A 24734-nucleotide genomic window follows, 5' to 3' on the forward strand; every position below is an offset into this window, starting at 1 on the left:
TCTTTCTCTTTTGCAGGCTGAGGAGGAGTTTCGGGATAAACTCTCTCCCATTTACATCAGCCTCAACTTCAGTCTGGATCCTCAGGCCCCACTGGACCCACATGGCCTCAGTCCCATCCTGAATTATCAGACAGAACAGCTCATAGAACAGAAGGTAGGTACATTATCTAAAGGATCACAACAGCCCCCTAACAGATCACACAGTATGTGACGTCCTACACTATGCATCAGTTTCTAGACTATTTTAAACCAGGGCTGCTGTTTTTTAGGCATTTCTTTCATGGCACTCCCTTGGCTCATAAAGCTGGTTCACAGTTTCAGTGTTCTTGCTCAGCCTGCAGTGCATTCTTTGTATATTTAGCGTGTTTCTGGGTCTCTGTGGCAAAAAATGTCTTCACTTTTTCTAGAAAGACTCTATAATTAACCATTATGGACCTTGGAAGCAGTGGTAGCCAGACATCACAACTTTAACGATATCGCTCATTCAATCTGTTCATGTATGCTTAAGAACATAAAGATGCAGTTAATGTGAATGATGCCCTTGTTTTGAAAATACAACAAACAGTGAACAATTCCTACGACTACTATGACACCCGCTTCTGCTCATACTTGGTTCTTTTCAAGTGAGAACGTGCCAGAAGGTTGCAACCACAGCTGCAAGGATTAGTTAACAAATGACAGAAAAGAGAAAAGAGAGAATGAATTAGTCATTTTGTTTAAGCAAAAAGCAAATATTCCATCTGATTCCAGCTTTTCAGATGTGAAAAACTGCTGCGTTTCCTCGTCATATATGACTGTAAACGGAATATTTTTGACTTGTGAACTGCTGGATGAATAAAACAAATGACGCATGAATACATTTCCTAAGAGAAATTATAATGGACATTCTTTACTATTTCTTTTTAGCTGGGTTTCCATCCAGTGTAATTACATTTTTTCCCAATAAATGAAGGAAATTGCCAAAAGAAATTCAATTTAATTCAATTCATTCTTTATTTTGAACATATAAAAAAAATAGAGAAAGAGAAGAAACTAACAATATATAAATAAAAACTAATAAGACTTCATGTGAGTGACAGACAAAATACATAATACATACATACCCATATCTATACATACACATATATACATAGTTATACCTACATACACACCCACATACAATCTGTTGCCACTCCATGAATAGCTGAATCTAACAGAGAGATAAAGTACTGTCCAAAAGTATTTGACTAAATAAATTATATACAGTTTTCACTCACCATTGTTATGTGAATATTAGGAGTTGCTCATTTAACCCTCTTATTATCTTTGGGGTCAATTTGACCCCATTCAATGTTTAACATCTCTTAATAAGTCATTAACCTATTTTTTTCAATTTTATTTAAAGGGCTATTTACACATAAACTTGGGTAACAGTTTTACTTATGATATTTTCTGGAGGTTTAAATTGCTGGGGTCAAATTAAACCCAAGGATAAAAGATGTCAGTAAATCTGAAGGTAATAGGAGGATTAACTAAACTAAACTAACTCTCCGGGTCGTCTCCTCCCCTTCCACTATCTCCGTGTTACCGTTTTCAGAATCTCCTTCACTACAGCAAACAACAACCACCTCTGAGCAGCAACGCTAAAAGAATTCAAGTTTGGATCATGCAGCGAGGCTGCCTTGCTAATTTTTTCCTGTAAATTTGCCATTTCAATGACAGTGCTCGCCTCCCTGCATGCAAATGTTCCACCAAAACAATTCCCTCGTCACTATTTTGAGGGAACACCGCTGCTGCGTCATTCGCTTAGCTCCGCCTGATACAGTTGTGATTGGTTTAAAGAAACAAAAACAAGTCGGGAGTGTTGTTTTCTTTCCCCCCTATTGCAGAATGATAATGAGGTGTAGCCAGACCATTCTGTGCTTTTCTAGAAATCGTTCCTAGATTTCCAACCTTTGTTTCAGTGCTCCGTGAAATCTCCAGGGATGTGAAGTGTATCTTTGTGCAGAGCTGTTGAAGTGTATCTCTATACTGTATTACATTACCGCACTAAACATGTCGACCGCACCACTTATACGGCCACACGGCTTGCATCTGAGGAGCTAAACAGACGGCCACCGCAACGATTGCCAGATGACAGGAGAGCACAGCAGACGGCCTGATGAATATTTTCATAATATTTCGCCAGACGACTGAAAATCACGCACTGTTACGTACACAGTGATTCACTCGCCGCGCCGCAACACATCTTCCACTGTTACTTTTCATACAGGAAATTTGTTTGAATGACAAAGACAGAGGTTGCCATTAAAAACTCATCAAGTAGAAGGCCTCCGTGTAGTCGCAGGAGGAGCATATGGTTAGAGGCTGAGGCTCAGCACTGATAGATCAAGAGCTGCACTCTGGTGTTTTTTTTCCCTGTGTGTTTCGTATATGAAGAGCTGGAAGGTTTATGGAGGACTGGCGAGTCATGGCTCTGCAAAAACACAGTGGGAGGACTGACAGCTCCATTTGGGTGGGGCGGCGCTCGGCTCTCAGACATCTGGTTGTGGTTTGTTTATGTATGTTGCCAGTGGTCTCCTCCGCCAGGCAAGAGCCGGAGCCTTTAAAAACCTGCACATGTTTATATGAATGATATAAGGTGAAGTGAGTATGTGATGTGGGTGTGTGAGTGTCTACATCATGTGCTTGTAATTGGCTTTTTTTAACAGGAGTACACCAGTTTTTTTTTTTTTTTCTTCAGCCCAGAATCCTTAAAGGGAACGTTATGAATTTAGTCTTCTTTCAGTGAAAGGAATCGGCAGGCTTGTCATCCATTGATCACCACAGATTTAAGTTCCTGATTGTTTTATTTATTTATTTTTTTCCACTGACACAATAGACAGGACAGTATCAGCGTTCCAGGAAAATATGATGGTCCAAAATATATCCATATGTTATTAATCATTTTTAAACTTTTTGCTACTCCTTGTTCTTACTTCTGTATTTGGGAAATGAGCCTCAATATTTAAACCACAAATCCCATGATGCTTGGGTAAACAGGATGCTGTCATAGAGTCGGTGAATTACATCTTTTTTTTGTTCACATGTTGGCAAAGTAGCTCTAGTCAAAGTGTGCCACATGAGTTGCCTCCTTGAAAAGTATAGATTTACAGGGAGCTATGTCTGGATTAGGTTTATACTGAAAAAACATAGACATGTGCCAATTTTGAGGCAAGTTCTGGAGGAATAAGTTGTGTCTTTGTATGATTTCTAAGCAGATTTATGTATTGTTTGCAGTAGTCTTATATGTGGAGTAGCTCCAGTCTCCAGACAGTTTAGCGTACACTGTGCTAAGTGACACCAAACGTGTGTGTTTTGTCTGCCAGTCCAGCAAGAGTTACAGACAATAAAGTAGAATCAAGAGCTGGAGGAAATGAACCACGGCTGTCCGCCTGTTCAATACTCGATATTATGGGAGTGATGTAGCGATGCATTTCATGTGAGGTCATTGCTGGGTGTGGTCACAGTGCAACAGGCCACAGCTCTGACCACATCAGCTGCAAAAGTTACACTGCTGAAGATTTTTTCATTTTGTCAAACCGCGTTTTTCATGCTATTAATGGCTTGTCACTGTTTGCCTTTTATTGTATTTATGGCCTGTAATTGCCTCTTTATATGGTAGTTTTTGCAGCGACAAGCCCCGGTTTGCTTGTCTGCGCTGAATTCCCCATGACTAATATAAGAAACAACCTGAGGCAGCTGTCAGACAGAAATAATTTCCTATTTCTGAATATGCCAATGAAAAGCATAAACCCAGATGATGACGATGATGAAGATTCGTTTGGCATATTAAAACTGCAGACTACGTGTTCTGTGTAGAAACAGGCAGTCTGTGTGACTTGTGTGACTGAACCGGACCAGTTGTGAAATTTGGACCCCACCTTTTTTTCTGCCATTTAAAAAAAATATTTTTCCACCGAAGAGAGAGAAAAAAAAATCAAAATATGAGAAAAGAGGTGGAAAACTTGGATGTTTGACTTAAGAAGTAACATCTAAAGTACGAAAAGGAACAGCAAAACAGCAAGGATTACTTAATCTGTTTTTATTGAAAGTGAAGGCGATAAATAGATAAATTACACTGAACGGTACAAAATAGTAATAATGTGTCACCACTCCGTTTGATAAAGCTTCTCTTAGGCATTTATAGGAAACATTAATGCTCTGATCCAATATGAACCTTCATGGAAATATGGCAAGAAGTAGTGAGAGCTAAAGCTGAATTCAAAATGTACAACATTTTTCCAAGTGCCCAGAGGTTTTACTAATGCTGGAACAAAAAAAAGTGGTGACTCTACATGCTGAAGATACTTTAATACTCATGCTTTAAATTGGTTTCCATACTTGTCTCTTGTCTGCTCCATGTAAACACAGCCTGCAGTTCAGTCCAGTTCATTCGAAAAGTCCCTGAATTTTTGTCACATCACTGTTGATCCTAGCTGAGTCCATCATGTCTTCAGAGCTGCAGAGCATTTCTGCAAAATGTTTGTTTTAAACAAATTTTTAAATAAAACATTTAGAAAAATAAATATCATGATTTGAAGCCCACTGGCAGGTTTTGGAGTGCAGAGGTATTAGTTAGTAACAGTTGCTGTTATTACTATTTCCTTTATTATCATTATTCCCTTCAGTTTAACAGGTATGACAATAATATACTTATAAACAAAATTAATCTGATACCAGTCCCGGAATAGCAACTATAAACTCTACACTCATTTATATGACTCTTTAACTCTTTATATGTTTTTATAGCTTTAATCTCTGACTTACATCAAGTGCAATAATATTATGTGATAGTGTTATGTTGAGGGGAAGCAATTGTAACAACATTAATTTCTTCTTGGCGCAGTTGGTAGCACCTCGCAGCAAGAAGGTCGCTGGTTCGCGTCCCGGTGGGGGCACCGGGATCAGTTCATGTCCTGGTTAGGACGCTCGGGATCTTTCTGCGTGGAGTTTGCATGTTCTCCCCGTGCAGCGTGGGTTCTCTCCGGGTTCTCCAGTTTCCTCCCACAAGTCCAAAAACATGTTGAGGTTAATTGGTGATTCTAAATTGTCCGTAGGTGTGAATGTGAGTGTGCTTGGTTGTCTGTCGCTAAGTGTAGCCCTGTGATAGACTGGTGACCTGTCCAGGGTGTCCCCTGACTTTACCCGAAGTCAGCTGGGATAGACTCCAGCCCCCCATGACCCTAGTGAGGATTAAGCGGTGTATAGACAATGGATGGATGGATGCATGGATTTAAACCACTGTGAAAATATCTATGTATATCTATCTACCTATCTACGTTCTCCTGAAGAGCCACACTTCAGTCCAGCCTACTGTCTTTTTATAGAACATTACTGAACTGCTGATGTACTGAAATTTAGCTTTTTCTGGCAACAGATAGAAGCCTTTCAAGAAGTAATAATCTTCCAATTTCTTCTATTTTGTCGATTCAATGGTTATGACAATAGTCAGTGCACTTTTGACAAAACTCTTATAGTTCTTAATTTCTAAATAAATTCCTAATATGACAGCCCCCTGTAATTACTATATGTGAGGGTCCACCAGGTCTGAAGTTTTCATTACGCCACGAGGCCAACAGAGTGGTTTATTCCCCCCAGAGCTGGAGGGAAACACGAGCCACATGGATGGAACATATAGGAAGATGAAGAGATGAAAGTGAAGAAGATGAAAAGTGGTTGGAAGGCGGAGAAGATAAGTCGGGACTTATCACTTGATCTTAGTAAGTCTGTCACAGGCCGTGCGCGCTCCTGTTTGTTTGGCGTTAAATGACCGATAGCCCCTCGAGTCCTGAATAAATGTAAAACCAGCGACTTGAGGGAGGAATCTCCACTGAGACACTGTTAACCATTGCCAGGATGATTCTTTGCTCTCTGTGGCATTCTTTTGGAATGTAATCTTTCCCATATGTTGGAGAGATGAGGCCATGGCAACAATGACAGCATGTAGCTACATGGAGAGAACAGAAAGAGGACAACGGAGAAGGATCGGGAATAAAGAGGGGCAAAATGGAAAAGACGGTACCATCAAATCAGATCACATTTATCTTTCACTGCGGTTTTAGCCAAGTCATCCGTCACATGCGACAAAGGAGCAGATTAATCCGTCTTCTCCTAAATGTGAGGTTTTCACTCTTTTTGATGGAGGCTCCATCCTTTCATTTTTTTTCTCCACCATGTTTTCTCTGTTCTTCGTTTGCCTCCTTCCCACATGTAAGGCACATATTACTTTTATCCTGCAAACATGAAAGGAGATTGCTTTCTCACAACTTCCTGGCATCTGGTTGTTGCAAATATTGCACCAGAGTTTTGTGTATATATGAAGTGTATGTATAGTCTATATCCTCTCTTATCCTTTCATTAAACCGTGAATCAAGCGTTTTGCCTTCTGTAAACATCCACTTCCTCTGAAGCTTTTTCTCCCCCCGTACCTTTGGACTTTTCACCCACCACATGCATCCCTCGCTCCGTTTTCTTCCTCCGTTTATCTCTGTCCTTTGTTCTTTCTCAGGCCCAGATTCAGCTCGATTGCGGAGAAGACAACATCTGCGTCCCTGACCTGAAGCTGGCTGTTTATGGGTGAGAGGAAATCACCTTTTTGTTACTTTACCTGCTTCAACAAACACAGCCTAAACCCTGCAGCAATGCAATGCTAGCCCACCAGTTGTCCCTCTGAGTGACTGATTGCAACAGAAATTCAGCCTGCAAGCTTTCAGAAATGTGCAAAAAGTGATGCATTTTTTTGTTTGTGGTCACTGGGGAGGGATCTTGACTAAACAGTCAAAGCAAAGCACTTTCCACAGCACAGGACACATTTTCAAGCAGCATTAAAGCCTTTTTTTATTATTTTATGGCAATTTGAGCGCAATAGAACAAGCAGTTATGTTAAAGCTGACAGGTTCATAGCATTCTGCAGACTAAGACTGATATCCAGCCTCCTTTAAGCTGTATTGTGGTTTCTACTGACTCTTGCGGAGCACATCCATCTCTTCTGCTGCTAAATTCTCTGCTGTGTGGGCCGCCGCTATGGCTCAACTGGTTGAGCTGGCGACAGAGGCTATAGTCCCCGATGCAGCAGCCATGGGTTTGAATCCCACTCATGGCCCTTTGCTGCAAGTCCTTCTCCTGCACTTTCCTGTCTCTCGCTTCACTGTCCTCTTCAATAAAGCAGGGGTCTCCAATCCTGGTCCTCGAGAGCCACAGTCCGGCATGTTTTAGATGTTTCCCTCTTCCAACACACCTGATTCAAATGATCAGGATCGTTATCAGGCTTCTGCAGAGCTTGATGATGAGCTGAAATTCATCACCAGGATTGGAGACCCCTGCAATAAAGGCAAAAAGGCCAAAAAATAAAAATATATCTGCTGTGTTCTTCAGATAGATGCTACCTTTGTTCCTGTGCAGTTTGATGGTGAGCATCAATGGGTCAAAAGTCAGAAGTGGTTCTCACAAAGTCAAAATTGGTGACTGCAAAGGTAGCATAACAGAAAAAAATACTGTACTATGGTGGAAAACTTAAAAAAATTAACTTAAGCATTTTTCATTTTGGAAATCAGAAGACATATGCAGAAAGCCAAAAGGATATGATGTGCAGCAAAAGTCCTCTGACCAGAATCAAAAACCGGTGGTCATATGGTAGCTGCATCTCCATCCCAGTTATCCATCATTTTAAAGATCCCAAGTAAACAACATTGCACACTGTGAGAAAAATTACAACAAATTTCTGTTTCATTTTGTGGTGGGTCCCTCTCAGAGTCAATTATTCTCTTTACTGGAACTCCTCTATGCGCTATCACACTGTGACCACTTAGCAAAGCCTAAACAAGGCTGGAATGTCCATCATCACAAGTTGTTTATGTTCAGTCAGAGGTGCTCGGTGGAGTTTTTTGGACTACTAGTAGTGCTGTGGACCAAATGTGTTTATCAGCAGGCGCGATGACGCTGCATCGATTAGCCTGACTGCCAAGATGCAGCGTTTGCATGCAGTATTTACAAATACAAATGTTTTATGAGGATGGAAATACACTTAAACATATTTGTAGGCCCCTGTGATACACAAAATGTGTTTTGCTTGGAAAAACTAAGCGATCCCGTCTTTGCTTACGGGAAAACTCTGCAGAGTAATTTTAAACGATGGGTTATTTTTGCTAATGAGTTTCTTGCAGATTATCTTGCAGTAATTAGATGATTGATCATCACAGTATCAGATTTTGTTTGTTGTTTACATTTGCAAGCCAGTAAAAACATGCACGGTCCAATCGGCTTGTAAAAATAAATTTCAGGTGTGGAATTGTCCCGAAAGAAGAGAGGGGAACAATTAAAAGCACAACATGAGATGTGTAGAGTGAAGCTGTCAAAAGATAAAGAATGGAGAGGATGAAACTTATTGCAGACAGCAATAGGATGATGTTTACAGCACATAGCATGAGCACACTGGGATACAGATTTAGAGGGATGATTTCTCACTCTTGGCACAGTCACGTATTATTATTAATTAATCCTGTATCCTTGTTTGTGAATGCAAACCAGTCAGAGATTTGGCAGAGTCTCAGCCCATTCACAAAGTGAGCACACACACGCTCAGACCTTCTCCTCCCATACAGCCAGCCAGCTCTGTCATGAGGAGTGTTTTGCATTACGTGGCCATGTGATTTATCTTAGCTGCAGAAATACAATCAGTGCGAAAAAATTCCCATGAAAACTCAGAGGTCTGCATGTGTAGTTTCCACGGGACCGAACTGAAGTGATTCAGCATTTCAACTAAACAGAACTTCCCTTCACTGACACACTCTGAGACGAGCATTTTTCTCCCGCTCGCCAGGAATTTGCAAACAGTGGGTGTCTAACGTTCACAACCCAGAGGTCTGTGTTTGAGTTGTTTCCTCTGGCTTCAATTATGCTTTTATGAGCTTTATGATCCACTGTGATATTTTCCCCCAGCAGATGAAATTCAGGTTAGAGTAACATCCCACCTATGTGCTGCAGATTTCTGTCCGTCCTCAGCATCTGTGAAGGGTTGGTGTTGTGGCATTGCTTCCTCTGCATTTGCTAAACTGGTCTAATTAAGATCATCTGGTGGATGTCTTACCTAGCGAGGGGTCACTGCGTCCAGACCCTCTGAAGATGGGGGGAGGGGAGGAGGAAACGGAGTGAAAGAAGAACCCCAATTCCGACCCTCGACCAGACTCCTTTCTCCCCTTTCTGCTCAATAGAAACACAAATTTACCACCAGTAAGGGTAGCCGACCGGGCGGGGGGGGAGGGTTGGAGTCGCAGGGTGTCGAGAGGATTTACGGAATTACACTGAAAATGTGTTTGCGCACAGGGGCGTCGCTGTGAACATGCAGAATAAGGTGGGGGTCGGTTTCCTGAGACAAATCACAGTGATCAGATTTGGGTCGTTTCCCAGGTCGGTCATGCACAGATATGCAGGAGAAAATGGCCTTTGGGGACCCACGAAAACAGAGATGCATTGTCTGGAGAGGTTTCGCGTTCCTGCTTTTCATTATGTTTTACGTTCTTCTTGAGCATTTCGGTCGTGCCCTGCACCAGGGGACTTCAAATAGATGTGGCAACAAAGGTAGAACAATCAAAACTGTTGGGTCATTTTGACTGCAATAGATAAATGGTCTTTTTGAGAATTAAAAAATAATATCTATGATAGTCATGGGAACACGAGACTAAGCATGCCAGTGAATAAATGCTAATCTGAGCATTCTTATATGCTTTCAGAGGCTATTCTGACATCCAATATTTACACTGTTTTTACCACGTTCACCTTCTTGGTTTACAGTTTTTCTGGTTGAAAGCAAAGACATTAGAAGGTTGTAAGGATACCATTAGTTCTGCATGTATATCTGTGTTGACATATTTGAGAAGATAAGTAAAAAGTTTAAAATTGCTGTTGAGCAGATGCTGAATAAGATTGGAAAAGGGTGGACAGGCTGTTCCAGTCTGGTTCAGTAGAAAAAAGAAATCATATAGTGTGTAAACATTCTAATTATACGTCTTCAAATCCAGTCGTCCTAATAAAGCTTCATCCAGGAAACTGTAAGCGTTTTTTTCACTTATTTTTGGCTTTTCCATGCAGCAGTGAGTTGGGATTTGCTGGTAGGTCTACCTCCAGAGTTGTTCAGTGGGTTGTCTGGTGTATTTACTTTTACATAAGGTCCTGATTTACAAGGACTAAAAGCAGTGCAAGCCGCTGGTCTTTACATGTGGTTTGTTCAGACTTTCTAATTTTCAGCAAGGCTTCAGGTCTGTCACAAACTTATCCTACAGGTGGCACCAGAGGAGAAACTAACTAATTGCCTAACTGACTGATGTGTTATTTCAATAGTGTGGCTAAAAACATTTTTTGAATTTTTCTGATTTTTCTGATTTTACCTATATTTATATTTATAGTGTTTTTGTGACGCTCTGAAATTTCTAGCTCTTAGTGGTACTATTACAAAATACTATCTTAACAAGGGATGTGAAGTAAGTTAAAGTGCAAAACTGCAAAAAACAGAATGAGTACGTGAGAGATGCTGATAAAGTTGTGTAATTAACACTTTATTAATTAATCTATGAACAATTTATTTTCTGACATTTCTGGTTTCAGAACTTTTCCTTACATTTTCAGAAGCCTTAAACCTGCACTCACCAACATTTTGTATTCACATTAAATGACCTTCACATGAACATGTTGGTCGGAAAATGATGAACCAATAGAGAGATAACATTCTGCAATTTTACTTAGTTTTGTGTGAAAGTTTTGCTTATTTCAGCAATCTGTTTTGGTTTGAAGGCCAGCAAATTTAATGCTTGGGTTCAGTCTCACGGCTCTCATCAGCGTAAAAAACTGGGCTAAACATGAATATTGGTGAACATTAGATAGAATTTAGTAGCTAAAGAGCAGCATATAGATAAAAAACCTGGGTGGCCATGGTTCAGGTGATAGAGCGGGTTTTATCCTTTGCTCCCCATGTGCCAAAGACGTCTTAGGCCAGAAACAGAACCCAAAACTGCTTCCAATGGTAGGCGAGTACATAGCATGGAAGCACCACCACCATTGGTGTGTGAATGGCTGGAAGATGCTGTAAAGTGCTTTGCACAACCCAGCTAAGGGTAAATGGAGCTTTGTATTCACCGTAAATGTCCTCTGAAGTTGGTGGAGGCTAAAATGAAGCTAAGAGAGCGATTATTGGGCTTAGATTCATCTGGTGGCCAACGAGGAGGCGTCACATGAATGTCTGTTAAAAGTGGAAATGAGGAAGTGTTGACACAACTTAAATTTTATTCCATCAAAGTGTTTTGTATGCAATGATAAAAAAGAACCTCAGTCACTGTTCCTAGAATAAGCTGGGCCTCTCGTTTTGGCTCTTCAAGACGCTGCATATTTAGGTTTTTGAAGACATTTCACGTCTCATTTTCACCTCGTTATCACCTCTCATCCAAGAAACTTCTTCAGTTCAGGAACAAGCCGAAAAACGGGGAGCCGAAAAGAGAAGTCTAGTTGCTTTTTACCGCAGCTCTTAGGAACACAATGGCCTGGATGTGTTCTTCTAATAGCTGTCAACAACCTGCGGAGAGTGGATCAGTTTTCATTATAAAAACGTAAGAGGAGGCGTAGTGATGATGTTGTGGTTCTTCTCTTCCCAGTGACAGAACGGAGGTTTACCTTGGCGATGAAAACTCCTTGAACCTGACCTTCAATGCCAGGAATGAGGGAGAAGGAGGAGCGTACGAGGCTGAGCTCTACGTAGCTCTTCCCTCGGAGGCCGACTACAGCGGAATAGCTCGCAGCAATTCGGTGAGGCAGACAATGACCGCCATGACTAAAGCTTTAGTCAGGGCTGTGGGATGTGTGTTATGGTGAGGGTTGACAATCATGTTTGGAAATCAAATCATCAGAGTGTCTGACACAGAACACCAGTAATTATATTAATATATTATATACTGTGTTAATGTTATTCTCCAGTAAGTACAAATTACAAATTCCAGGCAATAAAAACCCAAACAAACGGGACATGTAGCGGCAGAAAACTTCATTCTTGTTTGAAAGCTGTCTGTCCACCAAAAATCTGGCAAAATAGTTGACGTTATGTGTTTGTTTATCTTATTATTAAAGGCGAATAGTTGATCTAATATGATGTTTTTGTGCCCATTGCAGAGCCTGACCCAGCTGGCGTGCAGCTTCAAGGCAGAAAACCAAACCCGCTATCTCGTGTGTGATCTGGGAAATCCCATGAAGTCTGGTACCAGCGTAAGAGCCGACAGAACCCACATGTTGTTTTTGGCCTTTTTCGCTTTATGTGTCTCAGTACAATTAAGTCGAGTCAACTTGCGTAATTCGTGTGCAAACAAACTCAACATGTTTTGACATTGACCTGATAAAACCTGAAAAAAACTTTGTTTGCGGAACGATTATTCACAACTTCTTTGCAACAGTGGACGTATATCTGAGAGAGAGAAACAACTCGGTTTCTGTTATTACTACTTACTATCTGTTGAAGTACAGCTAGATTGGAAATGCAAATGAAGAGTAACAACATAAACCAGAAATAAGTCAGTAAGAGTTACGGAGGCTCTTGTTGCTGTTTGTGGACTGTTGCTGCTCCTGAAAGCTTTGTGAACATTTTGAAGGACAGAATCTTGACACATTCATCCAGAGCATCCCATAGATGTTTGATAGGTGACGCGTTAATAGAGCCTGCAGGCCATGGTACGATTGGAACATCGTCAGCTGCTAGAAGGACATATTGTGCATATTCAGGCGATATTCGGACACTATTCAGGATAACCGCAGATGTGAGGATTCCTTCTCGCTGTCGCCGGGCATTGAGATCGCCATAAATTAAACGCAGATGTGTTCTTTGTCCATGGCACATCCCTGCCCATAGCATGACTCCTCCGCTTCTCCACACGACGGTGACATCCACATAAACATCTGCCATCTGCTCTGTACAGCTGGAAATGAGATTCAGCAGGGCAGGGCTCGATCTTGTTAAAGTCCAATGAACATCCCCTGGAGCTGATTATGATGTCGTTCTCTCATGTGAAGGACTTGGTGTGGGAGATGAGATCGCGAATTTCTCACAGTTTGAGCAGAAAATTCTGTGGCTGTGTCACGAAGTTGATCCAAACGATTTCGTAGATGAGCAAAGGGGAGATGTGAAGATCTTGGGGTCAGACGGTGGAGCGTGGTCTGCAGTTATGTGGCAGATTGTCTGTCACACTGTGCCAACAAATGGCGGATGTGTATTTGTTTAAGGCAGCTTTAAAGAACAAAAACTGTCGACTTTTCATTAGTACCAACAAAATATATAATATATATATGTTGACTATGACGGACCTCAAACATCTCTACAGTTTCTGATGTTCCCTGGATTACTAATGTGCACTTTCTGTGTCTCATTTCCTAGTTATGGGCTGGCCTTCGGTTCACTGTGCCCAGAGTGAAGGACACTCACAAAACTGTCCAGTTTGAGCTCCAGATACGAAGGTAGGTCAGTTTTCTGAAAGGCCAGTACAGTATGGCAGGACACGGTAACTCACAGTTTAGTGGAATCAAGTTAAATATCCATCCATTTAGAGGTTGCCATATTTGAATACTTATCTGTTCAAACTGCTTCAGAATTACTGTGATGATACTATTATTCAGTCATTTTCAGCTGTTTCATCAGGTAATGAATGAACATTGTTTCTGACACGTCCGGCTTTGTGTCTGTTGTAGTAAAAATGCCAACAACTCCGAGAGCGAGGTGGTGCTGCACGAGCTGGAGGTGGCTGCCATGGCTAAAGTCATTCTGCAGGGGTGAGGCTTCACTGTCGACTCCACTGCTACATCGTTGTTGTGAAAAAAAAAATCATTCTTATCGGGATTTCTGCCTGTGGCCTCTTGCAGTGTTTCTCTGCCAGACAAAGTCGTCTTTCCTCCTCCCAACTGGACGGCTCGGCAGAGTCTTGTTGAGGAGCAAGATGTTGGACCTGAGCTTCAGCAGGTCTATGAGGTGATTTCTTATTCTTACCAGTCTCTCATATCTGGTGTTTTAAATGAAAATGTGGTTTAAGCTTTAATTCAGTGATCATTAGGAGACTGATTGAAAATGATAAGAGATGGAGAGAAGAGTCTGACTTGGTGTACTATGTGAAAGCAAAGGTCCTGGAAATATTTCATATAAACTTAGAATACGATTAACCCTCTGAACCCCAAAACTTGCAAATGGGTTTTAAAAGCATGTTATATTTTGTGAAAAATTACCAAAACTACACAATTATTCAGCGCTACAAACTGTAAAAATCAGAAGAATTGTTGGATTTTCAAATATCAAACAATCAGTTTAGCTCGTCATGTGGGACTTTGTGTTTTGTCACTAAAAAGAAAACAACCAAATCTACGCTCACATTTGGAATATTTAATCAGAATTACTTGATTGTAAATCTGATTTAAATATTGGCCAAAAATAGATCATTTGTTCAAAGCAGACAGTAATTTCTGCTACCAAGAAACCATTCATGACCTATGTGTGACCAGTTCAGAGACCGTTCAGATGAACTGAGTTGAACTGCAGACTGTGTTTATGCAGAGCAGATATGAGACAATTATGAAACAAACAAACACAAAAAATGTAATTAGTAAAATATCTATAATATGTTGAGCCACCAGTTTTTCCCAGTATTTGGTATACCTGTGGACACTTGGAAAAATGTTGTAAATGTGGATTATAGTTTTTTATTTATTTATTTATTTTTGGAAAAATAAAAAATGAAACTGTTTGAATGATTTATGACATTATAACTGTCATACTGCAAAGAAGACACATTTTAATTCTCTCTATTTCTTATAGTGAGTTTTATAGTGAACATTTTGCAAAGAAATACTTTTTTCTTTCACCTCCCAGCTATGAGGTCCTGGGTTTGAACCTGCTGGTCAGCTGTGTGACGTTTGCGTGCTCTCTAAATCGGCTTTAGGTGTATAGATGTGTGCGTGGTTGCTTCTGTTTTTGTGTGCTGTCCAGTTTGTACCCCACCTCTCCCCATATGTCTGCTGGGATAGACTCCAGCCTCCCTGCTGCCCTCTACAGGACAGAGCAGGTATAGATAATGGATGGATGGGGAAAGGATGTCTGTGTTGAAATAAAATAGAAGATTCAGCCTCCCTCCTTATTCCACTGATTTTCATACAGTCCCTTAAAAAAAAAATCCATTATACTTGGAGGAAATATATTAATTCATTCAGGCAGCGTTTGCAGCAGCAGCAAGTTCAAACCACGTCTCTTCTTTCTCTCAGTTGGTGAACAACGGCCCCAGTTTGGTGAGCCAGTCGACCCTGGAGGTGAAATGTCCCCTGAGGACTCACGGCCACGAGCTGCTCTACCCAGTGGAGGTGCTCACAAAGGGGCCGCTCAGCTGCTCCTCCAAAACTACCTTCAATGCACTGAAACTCAAGGTGAAGACAAACGGCTTGGTTTGGCATGGCGACATCATTACCCTATTCTTAGCCTTGAACATTGAATTGTGGTTGTTAATGACTCTGTTCATGCACGCAGCTTCAGCCTCCAGCACCAGAGGATCCCACAGCACTGAAGTCCAACACTGAGCACCACATCCAGAGGAGGGAGGTGCACAGAGACCCTCTGGCTGAACAAGCAAACCTGGTGAGAGAGCGTGGAAAATCAAGTCATAAAGCAGTTTCATTAAAAACACTGTCAGCATTCACGGGTATATACATAGTATGTTTCTATAAAGACATTAATAGAGCACAGCACTGATTCACTCCTTAAACACTATCAGACTCCCATTGAAGGTCGGTGCAGTAAAACCTGAGGTATTGTCTGTTTTCCCAGAGATTGTGGTATTTCCACAGCAGATAATGTAGCCTTGAGCCATAAACCTCAAGCAGAGATGAGTCTGGCCACCCTCACAGCTATACGTCTCGCCATTACTGCAACACAAAACAAGGAAAGATTGATATCAATACCGTTTCAGAGGGTCTAGAAATAGTTGATTACCTCAGTACAAAGCAGGATAAAGCTGTTGGACGAGCTCTGTTAAAGGCAACAAATGTGCTCAAAAGCAATTACTCCCCATCATTACCCACTTTGATTGAATTTAATTTGTCTTCTCTAACCTGAGAACATTTGGTTTTCAACAGTAGACTCCATAGCTGTGTTTCCATCATGTATTTTAATGCATATTTTTAAGTATCTTGTTTGAAAAAGTTCATGGAAACTGCAAAATAAGAGTAAAAAACTCTATATTTTCACCAAAAAAAGGTTTTTATGGCCACTTGAAGTGGTTTTGACTTTCTGAAAAAAAGACTTATTGCCCTTCATGATAGATGGGAACATGTTTTTGAACGCTTATTTAACGCACATGACTTATCAGCATGAAACACGACCGATACCAGCTGACACGACAGAATAATTATAACTTATCAGACTGAAAACAATTTTTTTTGCGACTTGTCTTCGTCTCGTTTGTTTCTTCTCCCTCTGTGTGGTTTTTGAGCTGTTGGCAACGCACCACACCACAACAGAAGCTCCTAAATCAAGTCAATAACCCTTTGTGTTGGGAGTTCAGTCCCACTTGGGTTTAGTTGCAGGACTGTGTTTTCATTAGTGTGTGGCTCTGCTGAGTGGGCTTTGCACATGAATGCAGCGCGCAGAAACCAAAATAGCCCGATTGATGCAGACCCGCCCTCTGCACTAAACGTTTAAATCATAATGAAATTATTTCTTTTCACCAGAGGAAATGGGAATACATATGATGAGCTCTGGTCAACATCTCCTGCGGCGTGCGGTAATTGTTTGTGAGAGGAGTTTAATTAGATTTGTGATTTACGGAGTTACTTCAGAGCCGCTTGCGTCACTGACTGTCACGTTTGACGACAGTTTCAATCATCCACTCTCCACAGTTTGATTGTTCTAATTACTGAGTCAGTGCTGACTTAAAGGGAGTTTGCAGCTCCGCCTCAATAATATTTAGATGTAAAATTTCCATAGAAGCACGAATCCACATGGTTAAAATGATAAAGAGAAGACAGGCGCCTACAGAAAGTCAGACTTCATCAGCAGAAGGAACTAATGTGCATGTCCATGGCTGGATTAGTACTTCTACTTTACTACCTGGCCTCAGACTTGCTGCAGGATTATGTGCATAAACACAAATTCATTTGGAAACATCCGTCATGTAAACACAACTCGCAAAGGATTTGTGTGTTGATGCAAGACTTTGGGACTTTGGGACTCCTTTAAGGATCGGGCTTTAACATTAGGCAACAGAGTGTCACCATGATGTCACGTCTGCTCCAGTAGCTTCAGCAGCTCAGTGCAAGCTTTCATTCAGAGTTTCACTGTAGAAAAATGCACAAACACAAACCTTAATACACCACAACAAATTACAGCTTAAGAGGAACTACAACCATGGCAGCTTGGGTACTACAACATGTCATCGTAATTTGCTTTTATTAGTATTCATATAACTTATGAAATCTGATGTTAATTTTTTATTGACATGTCAAAACAAACTGTGACCTCTCAACTCATTTATGGTTGTCTGTTGAACCGTGGTGCTTGTTGAAGGCCAATAAAACTTCAAAAATATATTAAACAATATCAGATTGTTGTTAATGGTTGTTAATCCAGCCTTTTATATGCCACAGTACTGCCAAAATAATTTGACTGGTGATGTCTGAAAGGTGCTGCACACAGTACAAATGTACAGACTCACTACCGCGCTGCTTCCCATTTCCACAAGCAGCTAAATGTTAAAGTCATCACGAGTTTCCGAGCAGCTTGTTTTAACATTTTAGTTTAAGCTTTAACCAGTGCTTGATTATTGTGACCAGCACTACTGAGTGACAAAAACAAAAATACATGAATATGAAAAGCTTTAAGTCAACAACAAAAGAAAGTATATCATTGCATAAAAGCTATGCAGCTTTGACAGGGAAGTGAAAAAATAAAACTACTAGATTTGGTCATTTGTATTTCGTGGTCAAAATATATTTGACTGTCACTTGGGAGAAATTTGTCCAAAATGGAGAAGCTCATATGTTCAGCAAATCAACCTAAGACTCAGTAAAATGCAAAATACCTTTACAAGGCTGTCAGTCAACAATAGTAAGGAGTAAAACTTTTAAAGCAGAAGGTGCAGTAGAAACAATTAAAAACTAAGAAAAGCCACAACATTGCACATGCTGAAGCATTTCGTTGCTGCCAGTTACAAATCTTGACAGAGATGGAAACAATCACTTTGTGTAGTGGTTTACTTTACATTTGGACACATGATTATTTTCTCTCCAACTGTCAGATGAATTCAATAACATTTCTTCGCAATAATGGAAGTCTTCAGGAAGTATTCTTGCATATTTATTTTGAGACGATGCTGATGCTGATTCATTCCACTCTTTAATAAAAGTAAGAAAACAGAAATGCTGTTTATTAACATGTACATGTGTGTCCCTCTGCAGTCGTGCAGTTCAGTGGAGTGCTGGCAGATGCAGTGCAACGTGGGGCTTCTGCAGAGAGGAGCCAGCGCCATCCTGACCGTCCGCTCCAGAATCTGGGCTGAAATCTTCATCGAGGTGAGACGACGGGTTGTTGATCATAAGTGTGGTGTTAGTACAGGAAAGTTATGTCAAGAGGAAAAAAAAAACAGAGTGGATGAAGAAACCAAGATAAAGAAACACAATCTGTGCACTTATACTGCCCTCTGGTGGACGATTAAAGGTAGCGCATCCCAACACCATGGACATACAAATAATATTTTCTTTCATCCAATATGTTTTTTTGCTTTATTTGTGTACTCCTATAGTCAGTCACTTTTTTAGAACATCTCCCCAGACACAGCATGGAATCATTTATAAGATTCCATCCAGTCTTTTTAGGGTATTAAGTATTTGGTGTTCCAACAAACAGAATGCCGTTGTGGACATTCAAGTGCCTGGTCACATCCGTCTTTCTTTTGTCATCTGTAACCTCATGTCATCTGAATAAAGTTGTATTTTATGTTGGCCTTTTGTAGTCACTGGTCAAAGGAGCGTCTCAGTAGTTCAGAATCTGTCACCAGCTGAAGAGCTCAAAAACTTCTTGCGCACAGTTGCTTTTAAAATTATCATTTTTCTTACCAAGACAATATAAATTAGATTTTAACTTCTTCTCTAAGTCAGAAAAGAAGACGTTTGCATGCTGTGTTTTCATTTTTGTTGAGTGTTCAAAGCATGCTGACTTGCAATTTCACATATCCTGTCGGTTTATCATGAAATACTTTGTTTTTCTAACTGCCCTTTGTTTGTCCACAGCGTGCCCATAAACAGTACATCCTGGAGTGCTCTGTTCAGTTCAAGGTGAACAAGATGCCGTATTCTATTCCTCCCAAATTCAAGGCATCGGGATCCCAAAAGGTCATTTCATCTGTTTTTTTTTTTTGTCAGTTTTTCTTTTTTAGAATTTCCCAAGCTAATAAACTTCATTTGTATTAAATATGAATGTCAGTGTAATGTCTGCGGCTTTCTGTTGTTCAGGTGGTGACGACTGTGCTGTGGAACAAACCAGACAGTCACTTCTCGGTTCCAGTGTGGATCATCATCCTGGCGGTTCTAGTCGGCCTGCTATTACTAGCTGTGCTTATATATCTATTGTATAAGGTCAGTTTTGCTTTGATAAACTTCACTGACAACTAACATAGAAATGAGAAAATGTTCTACCAGTGATTGAGCAAAAACCCATTAAAACGGACACAAAACAACAAATACTAAGTTAATCTTCAATGTGTTGTGCTTCATACTAACAGTACGGTTGTCTTAGTATATACAGTGTTTAATTAGTGTTAACATGTGGACAGGAAATGAAAGAAAAGCCCTTTTTCTTGAGTAGCTTAAAACTATTTTTTTTTTAATTTTTTACTGTGAATAAGAAACTTTCCGAGGTGTAAAGCCTGTGAAACAGATAAAGATGTCTCCTCTTTTGTTTTGTATCTTGTTTCCCTCCAGATGGGCTTTTTTAAAAGGTCAGATCCGTACGGTACGACACTGGAGAAAGCCCAGCTGAAACCCCAGGCGTCCTCTGAAGCGTAGAGCGTCTTTCTGCAGCTGCTCCAAAGAACTGGAAGCGCCGCCGCATTCCTAAACAAATAACAGAACTTGCCAATGATGAGCAGCCAACCCATTTATGAAAGGACAATTGTGGGCGCTGCGTCACTGGAATACATAATATCTGGTGCTGCACTAAAATGCCAAAGCAGAGAAGGTGACGGGGGTCACGCAGTTGAATATGCACTGCTGTTTCTGGACATTCGTTTGTACAATCAGAGCTTGCTTAGGAGCTCAAACCTGTGGAAAATACTCCTCATACAGAGCTCCTGTATGGACACAGAAAAAAACAAATGCACCTCCAACAAAAGCACTAAACCTGCAGGACTTCTTCATTCTGAAAAGGTGCATTTTAAGCCATGTTTGCGATCTCAATGTTTGACAATTCTGTAAATTCCTGCTTTTGTATTATGTATACACCACTTGTTATTTATGGCACAGTGTTTTCCTATCGATTGTTGAATGTTGTACTGTACTGTCTGCAGGAAAAACTTGATGAAACTGCAATGTTTAACTTGAATTATTCCTCTCCCATATTGGGAGGTACTTTGTGTATGATGCAATGTATTCACTGTGTTATGACCTATTGGTGTTGTGGCCCAGATTAAAACCTGATTTTTGTATACCCACACAGAAGTCTAGTCATCTAAGAGTAAAAGGGACAAAATCAACACTCTTGCTATTGACTTGAGATGCTTTTTTGGGGGAGTCGAGTTTCAAGGCAGAGCTGAGGGCAGCAGTGTGTCCAGTTTGGTGACCTCAGGGTTGCATCCCTGTTTTCTGCAAATGACATCCGTTGGCGTTGTCTGGATGTGACCATCATCATGCACTGGGGCAGTTTGCAGTCAAGTGTGTAGCAGCTGGGATGAGGATCAGCACTGCCTAATCTGTGGCTATGGTGAAATGTTGCAGTGCCCCCTGCAGGTTGGAGAAGGGTTGGTGAAGGAGTTTTAAGTATCTTCAAGTATTGTTGCAAGAACAACTGATTTCTTCCCTTCAACCCAATCATCTATTTTTATTTAACAGTACCGTGGTGAGGCCCTTGGTGCCTACATGCCATCTTGTTTACACGGTGGACTTTTGTGACCACTGTGTGGGGAGATGGCCTGAGTAGACCAAGCCATGGTTGGCTGAGAGCTCACTGCAGAACACCAGCTGCCAGTCATCTCAGCTGATTAGCCTGGAGCTGAAGACCTGCTCTCCAGCCCCTGTTCTCCCCGCCTCCCAGCCGGTCTGATTGGTCCACAATCCGGTTCGCTCCAGCTTCCTCTAATCAACTGCAGCCGTCGTCGCACCTGGAGTATAAATCCTCAACCAAACTCTCAGTCAGGGAAGATTCAGAGTGAACAGTTTGCCCTGGTGCCTCTTGTCTTTGTGTTAAAATGTAACTTCTGTTGGCAGCTGCTAGTTTAGTGTGGGAGGTACCAGTGTCTTAGTGCAACTCCAGTTAGTGGCTGTTCAACTTTGTGAAGAAGTTACTCGTGGTCTCTTGCTGGTGTCCGTTTTGAGGCACTGGTTTGTTTAGTTTCTTTTGCTAGGTGTGGGTGTTGCTATTGGCTGCTGGTAAATCCAGCCCCAGCTGAAAGTGATGCTGACTGTTAAATGTTTTATCTTATTTTACGGACTGAGTGGAGCCATTAGTCGCTTTAATGTCCATCAGCCGCAACAACATAATTTGAATCAACTTTATCCCACTTTGTGTGAACTTTAAGGAACAGTGTCACATGCGATTGTCTTGTTGGCTTCTTGATGTCACACTACCAAAGTTTTCACCGAAAGCAACAGATGCTGTGGGGCCCTGCTTGCTTTCTGTTTTGAAGGTGTTCTCTGTCAAACAGTTGTCAGGTATTTGATGTGTTCACAACCATACAGAAGGTCAATCTGCCCCCTGATCAGGTCGAACATGCTGGAGGTTGTCACTGCATTTTATGTATCCATAAGAATGAAAACACGCGAGCTGCATGCATGTTCAGGCGGCACACAGGCTGTCAGCTGCTACTTGTTGACTCACTCCGATGAAATGAGATGATTTCAGACAGTACGAAATACTTACATCGTCACTGATTATTCAGAGCCCTGTGCTTCAAGCAGGATTTGGTGTTAGTGAGCAAACTTTGGCTGTAATTCTGGGTTTTCTGGGTTATGACTGTGGTTCACTTTTTACCCGGTTACATCAGGAACAGGAAGTTACAGAGTCTTCTTCCTGAAGGGGGCGGGGACAGCAGCAGCTCAGCACCGTAAAGCTTCAGACACTGAAACAGGCTAGTTAGAGTGGCGGACCTAAAACCAGGGCAACACAGTCACGGTGAAATCCACCTTTGTTTGCAGTTTAGTAACTAAAAGGGTATGTTACGACCTGGCTCAAGACGGCCGCAACAAAAAGAGAGACACACCAAGTTCCAAAAATTAAAGTTTGTCTTTATTCCCTTAAATTATATCAAATTAAAAACCAATATGGGGTTGTGAGAATACATGGAGTCAGTGGTGTGTGTGTGTGATGTATGCATGAATTATGTCTGTGCAAGTGTTGTCAATGCAAATGTCCTAAACAAAGAAAACTAACCCATGACCAGACCGATGCAATACCTGCAGAGGGAAGCAGAGTAGAGAGAGATTAGACTGCAGTCAGCCCTTAAGTAACCCAGGAACACACTGGGTGTCACAGGTGCTCCTGATTACCTTAAACAGCCACTCACAGAACCAACAGCCGAACTAGAACCACCCACAAATACAAGATGACCTCAGGGGCTATCACAGGTAAAAGATACACTGTGGGTACACATGAGACTTTTATTTATTTGCTGAAAAGGTGCATGATACAGAACCTTTAGTGATGCACACTCATACAAAAAAATCATCTCCTTCAGAGCGGGTGGCTGTGATTGTCTCCTTGTTTGAATAAATTAGTTTAAAATGCAGCAGCTCACTTCTAACAGCGACAAGAAAACAAAAAATAAGCTCTTCACAGGATGTCACGCGAAATTACTCAGTCCTCTGTGAACTCCAAGGCCTTTAAGATTTCCTGAGAAGTTCCCCGGCTGCAATCTGAAACCCGAACATGATCACAATCAGGTTATTTTTAAGTTTATCTTGCTGGTTATGGGTACGGGCTTTCTTGCTTCTTTTATTTATTTAGAAGTGGTAACACACTTTGATGAGCTTTTGTTTTTCAAGCATAACTCTTGCTGATTTCAACCTACTGTTAAAAAAAAAAAAAGAAAGTTTTTTCTTGCCCCACTGCTGCTGCTGCTCTGACTGATATTTGTACTGAGACAATGTGTGGTTCCACTGAATGGATGCTTCCTCCCAGCTTGCACATCGGGTGTTTGGTGTCTCCCCTCCCCTTCCTTCCCCTCTCTCTTTCTCTGCATGAGTGTGTGTTTGGTCTCTGCCTATAAAAGCCCGTTCGTCACGTGGGTGCTACAGTCTGTGGTGTTGCCCTGCAGAGGAGCTCAAGTGTGGGTCACAGAACCAGACCGAGGAAACAGAAGACTGCACTCGGCGTTCCTCAGCTGTGAGTAACTCATGTAGGATATTACGTAGTTACACAGAACCGAGTGTGTAATTTACAGTAGAGCTTGTCCTGAATGTGCATGTGCTGCATCTTTTATGCCTCTGCAGGGGCAGATGACTCAGCTGAGTCTCGGTTGACAGACACACAACTCTAATGTGTTTACTGCACAAAGCTCTGTTTGACTCAAACCTTGGGCCTTGGGTACATTACCCTAACAAAAAAATACTTAAAAACTAGTTATTTCTATTTGAGTTGTGACTTCTTTAACATCTCACAACCTGAGGTGCATTAGCATCATGCACCCCAACAGAAAATTGATTAAAAATTCCTTGAAATTAAGTAAATTTTGGGGGGTTTCTGAGCCGGTAAGCAGACAATACACAAGGCAAGAGTGGTTTGATAAAGTGCTAGGCTATCATGCTGACTGATCCGCTGTGATTCCTCCTATTCAGCATGTAAAGAGCCAGGCTTTTTGCCTCATCTGCTGAGCTGGGCTGTGAGTCAGCAGACAGGGTATTAGTGAAACTGCAGGTTCTCTCACATATGGGCTGTTTTTTTTTGAGCTCCTGAGTTCAGCTGGACCCAACATTGCCACTGTTGTTCAGAATGACCTCAACTCCACTAAATATCTCAAAGAGTCCAGCTAGTCTAAAGTATTTGCCCTTTAATATAAATGCGATCCTTGTGTCATGGAAACACACCACTGTGGAGGATGCAGTTGCACTTTAAAAGGAACCGAGGCCTGATTTGTGCTGGTGGATGGGATAGGTGGATCTATACAGTGCAGAAACCGCAGTGGAGAGAACTATTGATCTCAACAGCTGTTTACTGTTTTTCAGGCCGTGCCTTCCCACCATAAACTGCAATCATGACCAGAAACCTGCTGAGGAATCCCAGTGGGGAAGGTAAGATAACAGGTTTCTTTACAGATGATATGTCATTATGTAACATCACAGCACATTAGCAATGCAGCGCCGTCACTAACAGTTCAGCTTAGACACTTGGACGTATTAAGAAGATCTGGTGGCTCAAACTTTCATGAGGTACTTGGATGTTCTGCAGACTTCTGCAATGGGGCAAGTTCGAATAATAAAGAGTCATTTTGCAGATTGTGTATTGCTCTGAA

General features: G+C 41.3%; 2 protein-coding genes and 1 long non-coding RNA gene across 3 annotated transcripts in view; 2 read left to right on the forward strand and 1 right to left on the reverse strand.

Annotated features, from left to right (window-relative positions):
- The window catches only part of LOC103366332 (integrin alpha-5-like), a 47124-nt gene extending 26399 nt beyond the window's left edge, over positions 1-20725 (forward strand). Inside the window, exons 18-30 of the mRNA XM_008294030.1 lie at positions 17-154; positions 6530-6597; positions 11661-11811; positions 12172-12264; positions 13424-13503; positions 13735-13815; positions 13906-14011; positions 15292-15450; positions 15551-15658; positions 18475-18588; positions 19306-19407; positions 19528-19650; positions 19996-20725. Coding sequence (XP_008292252.1) covers positions 17-154; positions 6530-6597; positions 11661-11811; positions 12172-12264; positions 13424-13503; positions 13735-13815; positions 13906-14011; positions 15292-15450; positions 15551-15658; positions 18475-18588; positions 19306-19407; positions 19528-19650; positions 19996-20079 — 1407 coding nt within the window. The 3' untranslated portion in view covers positions 20080-20725. The remainder of the gene's footprint in view (positions 1-16; positions 155-6529; positions 6598-11660; positions 11812-12171; positions 12265-13423; positions 13504-13734; positions 13816-13905; positions 14012-15291; positions 15451-15550; positions 15659-18474; positions 18589-19305; positions 19408-19527; positions 19651-19995) is intronic.
- LOC103366331 (uncharacterized) lies at positions 6763-23600 on the reverse strand. Its single transcript, XR_520661.1, has 3 exons — positions 23519-23600; positions 10322-10328; positions 6763-6773 (listed from the first exon to the last, which is right to left on the reverse strand). It is a non-coding gene; the product is annotated as an uncharacterized LOC103366331 (long non-coding RNA).
- Positions 23601-24679: 1079 nt separating this feature from the next.
- Positions 24680-24734, forward strand: part of fbxo2 (F-box protein 2) — a 2887-nt gene continuing 2832 nt past the window's right edge. Inside the window, exon 1 of the mRNA XM_008294032.1 lies at positions 24680-24688. Within this exon, the coding sequence (XP_008292254.1) occupies positions 24680-24688 (9 nt within the window). The remainder of the gene's footprint in view (positions 24689-24734) is intronic.

Source organism: Stegastes partitus, unplaced genomic scaffold (genome assembly GCF_000690725.1).
Source record: "Stegastes partitus isolate 25-593 unplaced genomic scaffold, Stegastes_partitus-1.0.2 Scaffold931, whole genome shotgun sequence".
NCBI lineage: Eukaryota > Metazoa > Chordata > Actinopteri > Pomacentridae > Stegastes > Stegastes partitus.